This window comes from Somniosus microcephalus, chromosome 3, assembly GCF_052327205.1.
Source record: "Somniosus microcephalus isolate GS21.2 chromosome 3, FLI_Smic_1.0, whole genome shotgun sequence".
Taxonomy (NCBI): Eukaryota; Metazoa; Chordata; class Chondrichthyes; order Squaliformes; family Somniosidae; genus Somniosus; species Somniosus microcephalus.
In genome coordinates this window covers 93,247,741-93,263,125 of record NC_140989.1, presented here as the reverse complement: position 1 = coordinate 93,263,125, position 15,385 = coordinate 93,247,741, and the positions used below count along the sequence as shown (strand labels likewise).

At 43.2% G+C, this 15,385-nt stretch overlaps 1 protein-coding gene across 8 annotated transcripts in view; it reads right to left on the bottom strand.

Moving 5' to 3' along the window:
• The window catches only part of eml6 (EMAP like 6), an 844,856-nt gene that overhangs the window by 473,304 nt on the left and 356,167 nt on the right, over positions 1 to 15,385 (bottom strand). For all 8 annotated transcript variants that reach the window (XM_085981352.1, XM_085981349.1, XM_085981353.1 and 5 more), the window contains one exon: positions 1,476 to 1,640. In XM_085981352.1, the coding sequence (XP_085837478.1) occupies positions 1,476 to 1,640 (165 nt within the window). The remainder of the gene's footprint in view (positions 1 to 1,475; positions 1,641 to 15,385) is intronic.

Below are 15,385 nucleotides of genomic sequence, written 5' to 3'. Positions count from 1 at the left end.
GTTCATCATCCTCCCCTGGTTACATCAGTCTTTCTTCTAATGCTTGATCCATGGCTATGCCCAGTTGTAGGGCAAAGTTGAATCGGACAACAACAACTTGCCATATACTAGTTCAATGCAGTCGTAACCTTCACAGCCACTGACAGAACCATTGCTGACCTGGACATGGTGCCCAATTCTGGATGCAAGGTTATGCATCTGCCCCTTTGGGAAATCTTAGTCTCTGCATGTAGATGTTTCAGAAAATGTTCAAAGATGGCCCTAAGCTCATGGGTGGCAGCATAAAAATCAGTTTTAATGGAGTGCATAAGTTATAAATATCTGGCATACCGGCTTTGATTTATCTCTACAACTTACAAATAGAGGTATAGCTCATGGGATACCTATAGCTGCTTGCAAATGAGTACACTAATAACATTCACTGGACAAACAACACAGATAATAGCTGCAGTACAGTTGTAATAAGCTGCCAGGGTGGCTTCAATAAATTTCCTTAACTTCCTTTCTCCAAGATATACAGTATAGCGGAAAAACAGTGACCTGTAAACAGATACACTAAACACAATGATGTACCTTTAAGAGCAAGAACCCAACTAAAGAAACATCTACTGCAGCACATTTTATAATGGTGTTTAGTTTGTTGGAATCTTCCCTCCCCTGCATAAGAATCATGTAGATAGTACACACTGCAGCCATGGTACGCTGGTGGTGGAAGGAGTGGATATTTAAGCTGGTGGATGGTGTCAAGCTTCTTGAGTGTTGTTGTAGCTGCACCCATCCAGGCAAGTGGAGAATATTCCTACATTACAACAGTGACTACACTTCAAAAGTACCTTATTGGCTGTACAGTGCTTTGGGATGTCCTGTGGTTGTGAAAGGCGCTATATGAATGAAAATCTTTCTTTTCCATCATAGTCCTGACTTGTGCTTTGTAGGTGGTGGAGAAGCTTTGTGGAGTCAGGAGGTGAGAGACACATCGCAGAATACCCAGCCTCTGTCCTGTTCTAGTAACCATGGCATTTGTGTAGCTGGTCCAGTCCAGTTGGTGACCCCCCAGGATGTTGATGTTAGGGGATTCAGTGATGGTAGTACCACTGAATATCAAGGGGATGTAGTTAGCCTCTCCCTTGTTGGAGATTTTCATTGGCTGGCACATGTGTGCCGCAAATATTACTCACCACTTATCCGCCTTAGCCTGGATGCTGTCCGGAACTTGCTGCATGCTGGCATGGACTGCTTTATTATTTGAGAAATTGCGAATGGAGGTGAACATTGTGCTCAGCAGCCAACATTCCCCACATCTGCTCTTACGATGGAGGGAAGGTCATTGATGAAGCAACTGAAGATAGTTGGGCCTAGGACTCTGCCCTGAGGAGCTCTGCAGTGATGTCCTGGGGCGGAGATGATTGGCCTCCAACAACCACAACCATAATTACACGTAAAAAAATTCTGCAACATAACATAGTTTTTCTTACCTTGTGATGCATCAAATCCTCCATTTGACATTCCTTCTGGAATAAATCTCCATTGAAATACAGAGTGATCAGCACCACCTGTGCTTATTAGCCATTGAAAATCATATGACCAGCGCACATTAGTCACATGAGCAGAATGTCCAACATATTTACGGAATTTTGCTCCTGAAAATAAGGAAACAGATAGCCATGCAGCAAAAATAAAACAGTAGAATATGGTTAATTAAACTTCTTTGACAAAATCAAAAGCTTAAAAAGTTAAAAGCCTCCAGGTACAAGAAAACTCAAACCTGTAGAAAAAAGTACTTAAGAAAAGGAGATGTTTTAGGTTAGCAATATTCTTATCAGTAGTTGGAGCAGAAGTGAAGCGCTTCATAGAAATAGAAAAGTCTTGGCAGAAGACTGAAGGACAGCTAATTAATCATTACACACTTCTGAAATGCAGTGGGAGTCTATTATACATAGTTGATTTTGATATCAAACAAAGCTGCTCAGAATTAAGTACATTACAAAAGTAGTTGCACAGATATTGTCATGAAACAAAACCTCTGACTAGGTAAGAATGTACTCCGGTAGCATACATTTTTATTTCTAAAGCACTATTCTGAAGATAAGCTCAACATATAAGTCCTTAACATTGTCTCATTAGTGCTTCATAAATTTGCTTACCCCTTGGCGTCTTATAAATGTTTTCATTACCATATGGATTACCATATGAAATTACTTAGTAACCCAGTTGTACCTTTGGAATTAGAAGAGCTAGACTGGATAAAATAGTATCAGCTTGAAGCCCAAAGAATCGAAATAATAGCTAGATTCACAACAATGCTTAGTTGAGTAACAGACTAATGTATTCTAAGTAGAAGATCATTGGTGCATTTAGCCTGTCCACCAATTAACCCCTTTTTTCCTGTAAAATATCACAAAGAGAATTAAAGGGGACTTTAGAAAAAATACTCAGAGGCTGGTTGGAATAATAATTCTCGACCATAAACTATTGTTGAAGTAGAGTCGATAAATTATTTTAAAAGGGCAATTAGAAAGTTGGTCGGAAAAGAGGAATATTAGAGGGCACAGGGAGCAAGCAGGAGAGTGGAATTAGATAAGGTAGTTCAGTGGAGAAAAATACCAGAACAGACTTGATGGAATAAATTGCCTGTTTCTGTGAAGTAACAATCTATGATTTTATGGGGTGGATTTTCCAAATCCTTGCTTATAAATACAAAAGCAGGGAGTTAATGTTAAATTTATACAGAACCTTCATTAGACTACATTTGGAGTACTATGTGCAGTTCTGGTCTCCGTATTACAAAAAAGTTATTGAAGTACTATAGAAAGTGCACAAAAGATTTACAAGGATGTTTCCAGAATTGAGAGGATGAAACTATCATGAACAATTGAGCAGGATGGGGCTCTTTTCTCTGGAAAAGAGAAGCCTAAGAGGAGGCCTAATTGAGGTCTCCTCTGAGGCTTCTAAGAGCTGAATACAGGGAGTTAGGAGGTACAGGAAACTTTGTGATATCCGGCACCGACGGGACCAAGCTGTTGCCATCCCATCAAAACTGCCGGACAAACCAGCGCTAACGTTAAAACATACGGAAGCTTTTGAGCTCCGTATCTAGCAACAAACCCTGTTGCTTAGCAACAGCTTCTAAACAGTCGGCCGTAGCTTGCAAGCGTCTCTGTAGCTAAGCAACAGCTTTAGCTAGACCTTGCAGAGCCTGACTGGTGAAAAAAAAGCAACGAAAAGAAAAAAAACTTACTGTACCGACTCCTGAATTTTGCTGATGGCTCGAGCATTCCGGACAGTTAACCTCCGGATAAACCAAAGTTTCCTGTAAATTAAAAAATAGGATCTCAAAGGTAGTAATCTCAGGATTGCTACCAGTGCCACGTGTTAGTCAGAGTAGAAATAGAAGGATATTTCAGATGAATACGTGGCTAGAGGAATGGTGCAAGGGGGAGGGATTCAAATTCCTGGGACATTGGAACCGGTTCTGGGGGAGGTGGGACCAGTACAAGCAGGATAGTTTGCACCTGGGCAGGACCGGGACCGATGTCCGAGGGGGAGTGTTTCCTAGTGCTGTTGGGGAGGGTTTAAACTAAAATGGCAGGGGGTTGGGAACCTGTGCAGGGAGAAAGAGGAATGGGAAGCAAGGATGGAAGCAAAAGACAGGAAGGAGAAAGGCAAAAGTAGAAGGCAGAGAACTCAAGGGTGTAAATCAAATAGGGCCACAGCAAATAATAATTCTGAAAGGGCTAAGAGTGTTAAAAACACAAGCCTGAAGGCTTTGTGTCTTAATGCGAGGAGCATTCGTAATAAGGTGGATGAATTAGCTGCGCAAATAGATGTAAACGGGTATGATATAATTTGGATTACGGAGACATGGCTCCAGGGTGACCAAGGCTGGGAATTCAACATCCAGGGGTATTCAATATTCAGGAAGGGCAGGCAAAAAGGAAAAGGAGGTTGGGTAGCATTGTTGGTGCAAGAGGAGATTAACACAATAGTAAGGAAGGATATTAGCTCTGGTGATGTGGAATCTGTATGGGTAGAGCTGAGAAATACCAAGGAGTAGAAAATGTTAGTGGGAGTTGGATACAGACCCCCAAACAGTAATGCTGAGGTTGGGGATGGCACGGGAAATTAGAGACGCGTGCAGTAAGGGCACAGCAGTTATCATGGGTGACTTTAATCTACATATAGATTGGGCTAACCAAATTAGTAACAATACTGTGGAGGAGGAATTCCTAAAGTGTATACGGGATGGTTTCCTGGACCAATATGTCAAGGAACCAACTAGAGATCAGGCCATCTTAGGCTGAGTATTATGTAATGAGAAAGGATTGATTAGCAATCTTGTTGTGCGAGGCCCCTTGGAGATGAGCGATCATAATATGATAGAATTCTTCATTAAGAGGGAGAGTGAAGTAGTTGACTCAGAGACTAGGGTCCTGAATTTAAATAAAGGAAACTACGGTGGTATGAGGTGGGAGCTGGCTAGGATAGATTGGGGAACGTTACTTAAAGGGTTGACAGTGGATAGGCAATGGCAAACATTTAAAGATCGCATGGATGAACTACAGAATTTGTTCATCATTGTCTGGCATAAAAATAAAACAAAGAAGGTGGCTCAACCGTGGCTAACAAGGGAAATTAGGGATAACATAAGATCCAAGGAGAGGACATATAAATTGGCTGGAAAAAGCAGCAAACCTGAGGATTGGGAGCAGTTTAGGATTCAGCAAAGGAAGACAAAGGAATTAATTAAGAGGGGAAATAGAGTATGAGAGTAAGCTTGCAGGGAACATAAAAACTGACTGTAAAAGCTTCTATAGATATGTGAAGAGAAAAATATTGATGAAGTCAAGCGTAGGTCCCTTGCAGTCAGAATCAGGGGAATTTATAATGGGGAACAAAGAAATGGCTGAACAATTAAATACATACTTTGATTCTGTCTTCACAAAGGAGGACACAAATAACCTCCCAAAGATGTTGGGGAACATAGGTGTTATGTTCACTAATAACTAGTCGTTTTTATTAAGAACAGCTAGCTTTTGCTAGACACTTTATTGAGCACATGTGAACTAGGTACAGTATCTGTAGAGGCATCCATCTTGACTGCTGCCTTGTGGTTAGCCTAGTGCATCGTGGGTAGCCCACTCTTATATACATACAGCACCACCTAGTGTACCATTCCAGAATGACAGGTTACTGATCATTACATCCCCTTTTCTTTGAGGTTAAACAAAATCCGTATCAATCAATATCAATCAATCATAACAACATAAACATCTTCAACAGTCAATACATTTTCAATGTAGTTTTCTTTGTACTCAAAGATTAAGTCTATCAGGCTTTTTTACTTCACGTGTGAATCTTCTCAGCACAGGTAAGTCTGATGTGTTTTCATGAGAGCCTGTATGTGTATTTGTGTTAGATTGTTCTGGTGGTGAGTGACAAGATTCAGTTGCGGCATTGTCATCGATTTGCTCTTCGATAGTCTCTTGTGTTTTTAGGAGGGAACGGCGGTTCCTCCTGTGAATCTGTCCTTCCTCAGTTCTAACAGTGTATGACCTTGGTCCTACTTCCTCAAGAACTGTAGCTTTCCTGTTCCATGCATCTGGATCCTCAATCCTGACAACATCATCCCTTGTCAATGGTTTCAGAGTTTTGGATGACTTGTCATAGTATAATTTCTGTTTCAGCTTTAACAGTTGAAGTCTCTGTCTCAGTTCCTTACTCTGCTTTTCTTTTGCACAGCAGGGTAGCGCGGTACGCAACTTGCGACCCATTAGGAGTTCAGCAGGTGAAGAACCAGAGTCTAAAGGTGAGGCTCGGTAGCTCAGCAGGGCGAGATAAGGATCAGACTTGCTTTCTGTCGCTTTCTTCAGTAGCTGCTTGAGAACTTGAACACCTTTCTCTGCCTTACCATTCGACTGAGCATACAAAGGACTGGATGTGATGTGTTGAAAGTCATAATGTGCTGCAAACTGTTGCCACTCCTTACAGTTGAAGCACGGACCATTGTCGCTAACGGCAATCCTGGGAATCCCATGTCTGGCAAAGATGGATTTCACATGCATTATGACACTGCTTGCTGTGGTGCTTGAGAACAGCGCCATCTCGGGATAGTTAGAATAGTAGTCAATCACTATTAGATAGTCTTTACCATTTAAATGAAAAAGATCCATACCAACCTTTTGCCATGGTGCTGTTGGTATGTCAGCTACTATCATTGGTTCCTTTGCTTGTTTGTTTTGGTGTTTCTGACATGTCTCACATTTGCCTATCATGTTCTCAATGTCCTTATTTATGCCAGACCAATAAACAGTGTCTCTTGCTCTCCTTTTGCATTTTACAATTCCGAGGTGTCCCTCATGAATCCTTTTGAGCATATCTTGATGTAGAGCCTGTGGAATGACTATTCTGTTCTGTTTTAGTAATAGTCCATGTGATAAAAATAATAACTTCCGGGAAGTTATGTCATCACTTCCTGTGAACTGTGAACTATGAACTATGAACTGTGTACATACCTCACTTCCTGTCATATGTCACTTCCTGTTGGACTGGTATAATTACTGGTCTGTTCAGTATTGTAAGAGGCTTCTACCAGAGGCATGGTAAAGACCTCTCTTGTATATAGTGTGTTTATAAGTTACTTAAAGCTTACTTTAAAGTTACTTGATGGTAAGTCTCCTTTTTCTTACATCAATTTAAGTAACTTAGTATTTACACTGACAAATACTCGACCTTCAGACAAACTCGGAAGTTAAGGATCCAGGGAACCACCCATCATGGAGAAAATCCTTAGACCTATTCGTCTGGACTTGGACCCGAATACACCAGCAGCTGGCAGGGTATGGAAGCATTGGTATCGTACTTTTGAGAATTTTCTGGATGAATGTAAAGCGGATGCTCCTGCTAAATTGAAGATACTTGTCAATTATGTGACCCCAAAAGTGTTCGAATATGTTGATGAATGGGATAATTACGAAGAGGTGATTCGGGCACTTCAGAAACTGTATGCGAAGACCCCAAATGAGGTCTATGCTAGACATCTACTGGCCACAGCCCGACAAGGGCCAGGGGAATCAATTGACGAATTCCTGCAAGAACTTCGCAGGCTCAGCATAGATTGTAACTTTCAGGCAGCCTCAGCTGAGCTGTACCGCCAAGAAATGATTCGTGATGCTTTCATCTGCGGGATTGCCTCTCCATTTATACGCCAGCGTCTACTAGAAAGTAAAACACTTGAGCTACAAAAAGCTTTTGACCTAGCTTGTTCACTGGATTTGGCAAAGAGAAATGCAGACCTCTATCAGCTGCCCAGATCTCGATCTGCTGCTGTAGCTGCAACCAGACAATTCAAGCGGTCTCAGGTGAACCCTATCATGGGGGAATCTAATTCTGATAATTCTGATGAAGAAGAGGAGGATGACCCCACTTTAGCAGCCTCTTGGCAATCTAGGAAGGAATGCTTCTTTTGTGGAGATGCTTTTCACCCTAGGAAAACCTGCCCTGCTCGCAATGCAATCTGCAGTTATTGCGGGAAAAAAGGACACTTTGCTAAAGTTTGCCTATCAAGGGCCTCTACGAGGGCCAATCCAGCTAAGGCCTACCGAACTGCCCCAATTAGGGCCTATCAAGATGCTCCAGCTAGGACCTATCAAGCTTCCTCTCGACCTCTCTCCCGAAGAAGCACACCGAGAGTTTTAGCCACTCTCTGTGCAACGACACCAATTACAGCTGCTTGCCCACAGAACCTGTCTCATGCAGCCACAAAAATTTCAATTAAAGGGCATACCTTAGATGCCTTAATTGACTCAGGAAGTACTGATAGTTTCATTAAGGAACAGATTGTTGCAAAATTGAAACTACATGTCTTCCCATCGGACCAGGCAATTGCGATGGCCCAGTCATCACTTAATACCAGAATCTCCAGCTTTTGTGCTGTTGATATGACACTTCATGGTCGTATGTATCCCTCCACCCGACTTTCGGTGCTCAAGGACTTATGTAGTGATCTCCTCTTAGGGCTGGACTTCCAAAAACAGCATAAGAAACTCACCATTGAGTTTGGTGGATCCAAACCCGGACTTACTATTTCTAATATACCGTCTAAATTACCATTTTGTGCATTATCAGCAGCTTCACTTGATGAACCCTCATTATTTGCCAGTATTCCGCCTCAATGCGAACCGATAATAACGAAATCGCGGCGCTTTAATCAGGAAGACCAATCTTTTATTGCGGCTGAAATCTCTCGACTTCTAGCAGAGGATATCATTGAACCATGTTCGTCGCCCTGGCGGGCTCAAGTCGTCATTGTCAAGAACCCTCTAAAACCTCACAAACAGCGACTATGCATCGATTATTCGCAAACCATCAATCAATATACCGACTTGGACGCCTACCCATTGCCACGCATTGATGATATGGTTAATAAACTGGCCGAATACAAAGCGTTCTCAACCTACGATTTAAAAAGTGCCTATCATCAGTTACCCTTGAAGGTCTCAGATAAGCAGTACACAGCCTTTGAGGCTAATGGACGGCTGTACCAATTTCGTCGCCTCCCATTCGGGGTTACTAATGGAGTGGCTGTCTTTCAACGGGCAATGGATGGCCTGGTTAAGCAGGAAAACCTAAGGGACACTTTTCCCTATCTTGATAACATTACCATTGCAGGTCACGATCAACAGGAACACGACTCCAACCTCCAAAAATTTTGGGATGCCCTCCATCGCCGTAATTTGACCCTGAATGAATCCAAATCTGTTGAGTCGCAACCGACCATCAACATCCTTGGCTACTGCGTAGGCAATGGTATCATTAAGCCAGACCCAGAAAGACTTCGCCCGCTCCAAGAGCTCCCGTCACCTAAGAATCCAGCTTCTTTACGTCGGGCTCTCGGTCTGTTTGCATACTACGCTAAATGGATTCCTCATTTTTCAGACAAAATCCAACCCTTGCTGCATGCTAGATCATTTCCACTGGGAACAGCGGCTGTTGCAGCCTTTAACCTTCTCAAAAAACAGTTGGAGAAAGCGGCTCTTCACTCCATTGATGAGAATCTCCCTTTCGTGGTTGAATGTGATGCCTCGGAGGTGGCGATCTCGGCTACTCTGAATCAGGAAGGTCGTCCTGTAGCATTTATGTCCAGGACCTTACAAGGTGCCGAGCTACATTATCCTCCGGTTGAGAAAGAAGCCACAGCCATCATAGAGGCAGTACGGAAGTGGAACCATTTTCTAGCTCGCCAGCACTTTACATTGATCACGGACCAACGATCAGTCGCCTTCATGCTCGATAATCGAAAACGAACCAAAATTAAGAATAATAAAATACAACTTTGGAGGATGGAACTGGCCTCTTTTGGTTATACCATTCTCTATCGGCCTGGCAAGGAGAATGTGGCCCCGGACACCCTCACACGGGCATTCTGCTCCACTATGTCATCCTCCACTCTTATGGATGTCCACAATGGTTTGTGTCATCCTGGCGTTACGCGCATGCTACATTTCGTACGATCACGGAATCTCCCTTTTTCCACTGGAGATGTAAAGAAAATATGCTCAGAATGCCGGCTTTGTGCGGAATTAAAACCTCAGTTCTTCCGCCCCTCAGATGGTATACTCATACATGCAACCCAACCGATGCAACGACTTAGCATCGATTTTAAGGGCCCAGTGCCCTCTTCAACTCGGAACACATATTTGCTCACCATGATCGACGAATATTCACGTTTTCCATTTGCCTTCCCCTGCTCCAATATGCTGGCGTCCACAGTAATCTGCTGCCTTGAGCAGGTATTTTCTCTCTGTGGCATGCCGGCTTATATTCACTCAGATCGGGGTCCATCCTTTATGTCAAGGGAACTGAAGGACTACCTCTCAGAACGGGGAATTGCTACAAGCAAAACAACACCATACCATCCCATCGGAAATGGGCAGGTAGAGAGGTATAACGGTATCATCTGGAATTCCGTACGTCTCGCTTTAAGATCTCGGGGCCTACCAGACCAGCAATGGGAAACAGTGCTTCCGGATGCATTGCACTCTATACGGTCCCTGCTTTCTACAGCCACAAATACTACACCTCATGAGCGGTTCTTTGGATTCCAGCGTCGCTCATCTCATGGGACATCACTCCTGTCATGGCTAACTACTCCTGGACCTGTATTACTCCGAAGATACGTTCGGACGTCTAAAAATGACCCTCTTGTAGACGAGGTCGAACTAACCGATGCCAACCCCACCTATGTAAACATACGATATTCCGACGGCCGAGAATCTACTGTATCATTACGGGATCTGGCTCCCTGCCCACCAGGACCTAGTGGGACATCGGGTGATGGCATTTCACCAGGAAACTCTTGGGACCTATCGGGTACCCCTCTCCAGGATCCTGATCGGACACCAACTAGCTTGGTGCCGGTAGAACCCCGTGCTCAAGGTTGCGACCCTCCCAGTACCGCGCATGAAAGTACTGATCCGCCACAGACCAGCTCTGCACCTCCCTCTGAACAGAGGCAGTCCGACTTTGAACCTATTGGGGCTCGTACTCGAAGCCATGATCTCCCCGACCCTTCACAGGGCAATCCAGGCCACACAGACTCTGACCAATGGCCAACCGCATGTAAGCGGACCAGCGACCCTCTACGACGGGAATCCAAACGGGTGCGACTCTTCCTTGTTCGGCGGCTGCGGACCAAAAGGTAGACCACAGCCTCCTAATCCTGCAGGAGGGAAGGGTGTGATAAAAATAATAACTTCCGGGAAGTTATGTCATCACTTCCTGTGAACTGTGAACTATGAACTGTGTACATACCTCACTTCCTGTCATATGTCACTTCCTGTTGGACTGGTATAATTACTGGTCTGTTCAGTATTGTAAGAGGCTTCTACCAGAGGCATGGTAAAGACCTCTCTTGTATATAGTGTGTTTATAAGTTACTTAAAGCTTACTTTAAAGTTACTTGATGGTAAGTCTCCTTTTTCTTACATCAGTCCACTTGCGACACTCAATTCTGACCTTATGTAAAAATATTTTGGACAGGAGCCTTTTGGCCAACCATGATGAATGTTCTCTATTACTGTTTGTAATACTGTACCTTTTACTGTTTCTTCTGCTGTTTGCTCTGATTTTGTGTCTGACACGGGAAGCGCAGCAGTGACCATACTCACATGAACATCCACGTCTTCTTCAGTAGAGCTCACATGACTCATTGTGGGTGCTCGGGATAGTGCATCTGCTAACACTATGTATTTGCCTGGTGTGTCGATCAGTTCAAAGTCATATCTTTGCAGCTTCATCATGAGTCGTTGAATCCTTGGAGACATCTCATTCAGGTTCTTTTTTATGATGGCAACCAGTGGGCTGTGGTCTGTCTCAACTGTGAAGGTGGGAAGTCCATATATGTAGCCATGAAACTTTTCTAGTCCAATTACCAAGCCTAGACATTCCTTTTCAATCTGGGCGTAGCGACACTCAGTATCAGTCATAGACCTGGAGGCATAGGCAACAGGCTTCCAATCTTCACCCTCTGCTTGTAGCAAGACCGCACCTAGGCCATCTTTTGATGCATCCGTTGACACTTTGATTCTTTTGGTTGGGTCAAAGAAGGTGAGTACAGGTGTGGTTGTCAGCACTGTTTTGAGGTTTATCCACTCTTGTTCATGTCTTTCTGTCCATGCGAACACATTTGTTTTGCGTAGCAGGTCTCGCAGACAGGCTGTCTTGGCTGACAAGTTAGGAATGAACTTTCCAATGAAGTTTATCATCCCCATGATGCGTAGCACTCCTTTTTTGTCAGTGGGTTGGGGCATTTTGAGTATGGCGTTTACTTTTTCCATATCTGGCTCTATTCCTTTACCAGATAGATTATCTCCTAAGAAAGTGACTTCCTGGACGCCAAACTGGCACTTGGCTTTGTTGAGCTTCAGTCCATTCCGGCGTATGCTCTGTAGCACTTTAGTCAGTCACAGAATCACAGAAACCCCACAGTTGTTTTCTCTCATTGTGTTCTTTCAGTGTGGAGCCCCAGATGATGATGTCATCAACATAGACCCGAACTCCTTCCAGACCTTCAATTATGTGTTCCATCGCTCTATGAAAGATTTCAGATGCAGATATTATCCTGAAAGGCATTCTGAGGAAACAATACCTGCCAAATGGTGTGTTGAAGGTACAGTATTTGGTGCTCTCTTCATCCAGTTTTAGTTGCCAAAATCCTTGTGAGGCATCGAGCTTTGTAAAGTATCTGGCACCTGACATTTCACTGGTGATTTCTTCTCGTTTGGGAATCTGGTAGTGTTCACGTTTTATGTTTGCATTTAAGTCCTTTGGATCCATGCATATTCTTAGATCATTGTTCTTTTTCTTTACACATACCATGGAGTTAACCCAGTCTGTTGGCTCTTCGACTTTCCTGATGACCCCTAGTGTGGTCATTCTGTCCAGTTCATTCTTGAGCCGGTCACGCAGGGGTGCTGGAACTCTTCGTGGAGCATGTACCACTGGCTGAGCATCCTCCTTTAGCTGGATCTTGTAAGTGAATGGTAGAATTCCAAATTCTTTGAACACATCCTGGAAATTATTCACTACAGAATCCACTGAGTCATCTGGTCTGCTTATGGCACAGTTTATATGGTAGACTCTCTTGACCAGTTCTAAGTCCTCACAAGCTTTGTCACCCAGTCATGAATCAAGTCCTTCAGCCACAACAGAAAACATGAGATGATGCACTTTGTCTTTGACTGTCACTTTAAGTCTGCATACACCTAAGCTATCTATTTTCTGTCCATTATAGTCCTTCAGTAGTACTGACTTTTTCTGTATTTTGGGCTTTTCTTTCATGTTTTTAATGTCACTCATACTGATTAAGTTTGCTTTTGCCCCAGTGTCCAGTTTCAATGTAACTAATGCTCCATTTATCTGCAGTGGGATCATCCATTTGTCCTCTTTTACTGCATTAATTTTATGTTCAGCATTGTCCATATCTGAGGGCTGCACATTTTCTGTATCATTTTTGACATTGTCACATGACACCATTCGTACAAATAATGTCTCAGTTAAATCAGTGTCCTCAATCACATTAACTCGTTGCCCTTTCTTTGTTTTTACTTTTGAAAAGCATTGTTTGGCGAAGTAATTCTTTCCATTACACTTTGTGCACATTTTTTCAAACGCTGGGCATTGTCTTAACTGGTGTTTGTAACCACAGCGTTTACAATTAAAAATTTCATCCTCCGATTGTTTTTCATTTCTGTTCTGCCCACGTTTCTTCCCCTTGTAGGACACAGCACCGACAGCAGCATTATCACTCATTACAATCACATCATTATTGATTTCACTGAAAGTCTTCATGTGCTTTCGAGCTAGCTCGCTGGCTTGGCATATTTTCACAGCAATTTCCAATGTTAGTTCGGTTTCTCTCAACAGACGTTCCCTGACTTTTTAATCATGAATACCAAACACAATCTGGTCACGAATCATGGATGCTTTCAGCTCAGAGAAATTACATGTCTGTGCTTTCAGTTTCAGATCAGTTATAAAGCTATCAAAAGTCTCATTTTGCTGCTGTGTCCGAGAACAGAAGATGTACATCTCATAGGTTTCATTCTTTTTGGGAGGACAATGTGAATCAAACTTCTTTAGCACATCGTCTAATTTTCCTCTGTTCTCCTCTGGATTAAATACAAATGTATTAAATACCTCTATCGCCTGTGGGCCTGCAACCGTGAGCAGCAACGCTATTTTCCTTGCATCTGGCTTCGTACCGTACCCGATGGCAGCAATGTAGAGTTCGAATTGTTGTTTAAAAGTCTGCCAATTGTAGTCGATAGTTCCTGTGAGTTTCAAACGCTCTGGTGGCTTCAAATTCTCCATGTCGCGTTGCACAATATTCAGCAGATCTTACCAATCCTGGTACCATGTTATGTTCATTAATAACTAGTCGTTTTTATTAAGAACAGCTAGCTTTTGCTAGACACTTTATTGAGCACATGTGGACTAGGTACAGTATCTATAGAGGCATCCATCTTGACTGCTGCCTTGTGGGTAGCCTAGTGCATTGTGGGTAGCCCACTCTTATATACATACAGCACCACCTAGTGTACCATTCCAGAATGACAGGTTACTGATCATTACAATAGGGTCTAATGAGAGGGAGGAACTGAATGAAATCAGTATTTGTAGGGAAATGGTGTTAGGGAAATTGACGGGATTGAAGGCCGATAAATCCCCAGGGCCTGATAATCTACATCCTAGGGCACTTAAGGAAGTGGCCCTAGAAATAGTAGACGCATTGCTGGTCATCTTCCAAAATTTTATAGACTCTGGCACAGTTTCCATGGATTGGAGGGTAGCTAATGTAACCCCACTATTTAAAAAAGGTGGTAGAGAGAAAACGGGGAATTATAGACCGGTAAGCCTGACATCGGTAGTGGGGGAAATGCTAGAGTCCATTATAAAAGATGTAATAGCAGAGCACTTGGAAAACAGTGACAGGATCGGACAAAGTCAACATGGATCTACAAAAGGTAAATCGTGCTTGACTAATCTACTGGAATTTTTTGAGAATGTAACTGGTAGAATAGATAAAGGAGAACCAGTGGATGTGGTGTATTTGGACTTTTAGAAGGCTTTCGATAAGGTCCCACATAAGAGATTAGCGTGTAAAGTTAAAGCACATGGGATTGGGGTAAGGTACTGACTTGGATAGAGAACTGGTTAGAAGACAGGAAGCAAAGAGTTGGAATAAACGGGTCTTTTTCCGAGTGGCAGGCAGTGATTAGTGGGGTACCGCAGGGATCGGTGCTAGGACCCCAGCTATTCACAATATATATTAATGATCTAGATGAGGGAACTAGATGTAATATCTCCAAGTTTGCAGACGACACAAAGCTGGGTGGGCGTGTGTGCTGTGAGGAGGATGCCGAGAAACTCCAGTATGATTTGGACAGGTTGGGTGATTGGGCAGATGCAGTATAATGTGGATAAATGCAAGGTTATCCACTTTGGTGGCAAAAACATGAAGGCAGATTATTATCTGAACGGCAATAGATTGGGAGAAGGGGAAGTGCAACGAGACCTGGGTGTCCTTGTGCACCAGTCGCTGAAAGTAAGCATGCAGGTGTAGCAGGTGGTTAAGAAGGCAAATGGTATGTTGGCATTCATAGCGAGAGGATTCTACTACAGGAACAAGGATGTCTTGCTGCAGTTGTACAGGGCCTTGGTGAGACCACACCTTGAGTATTGTGTGCAGTTTTGGTCGCCTTATCTGAGGAAAGATGTTCTTGCCATGGAGGGAGTGCAGCGAAGATTCACCAGACTGATACCTGGGATGGCAGGAATGATGTATGAGGAGAGATTGGGTCGATTGGGCTTATATTCACTGGAGTTT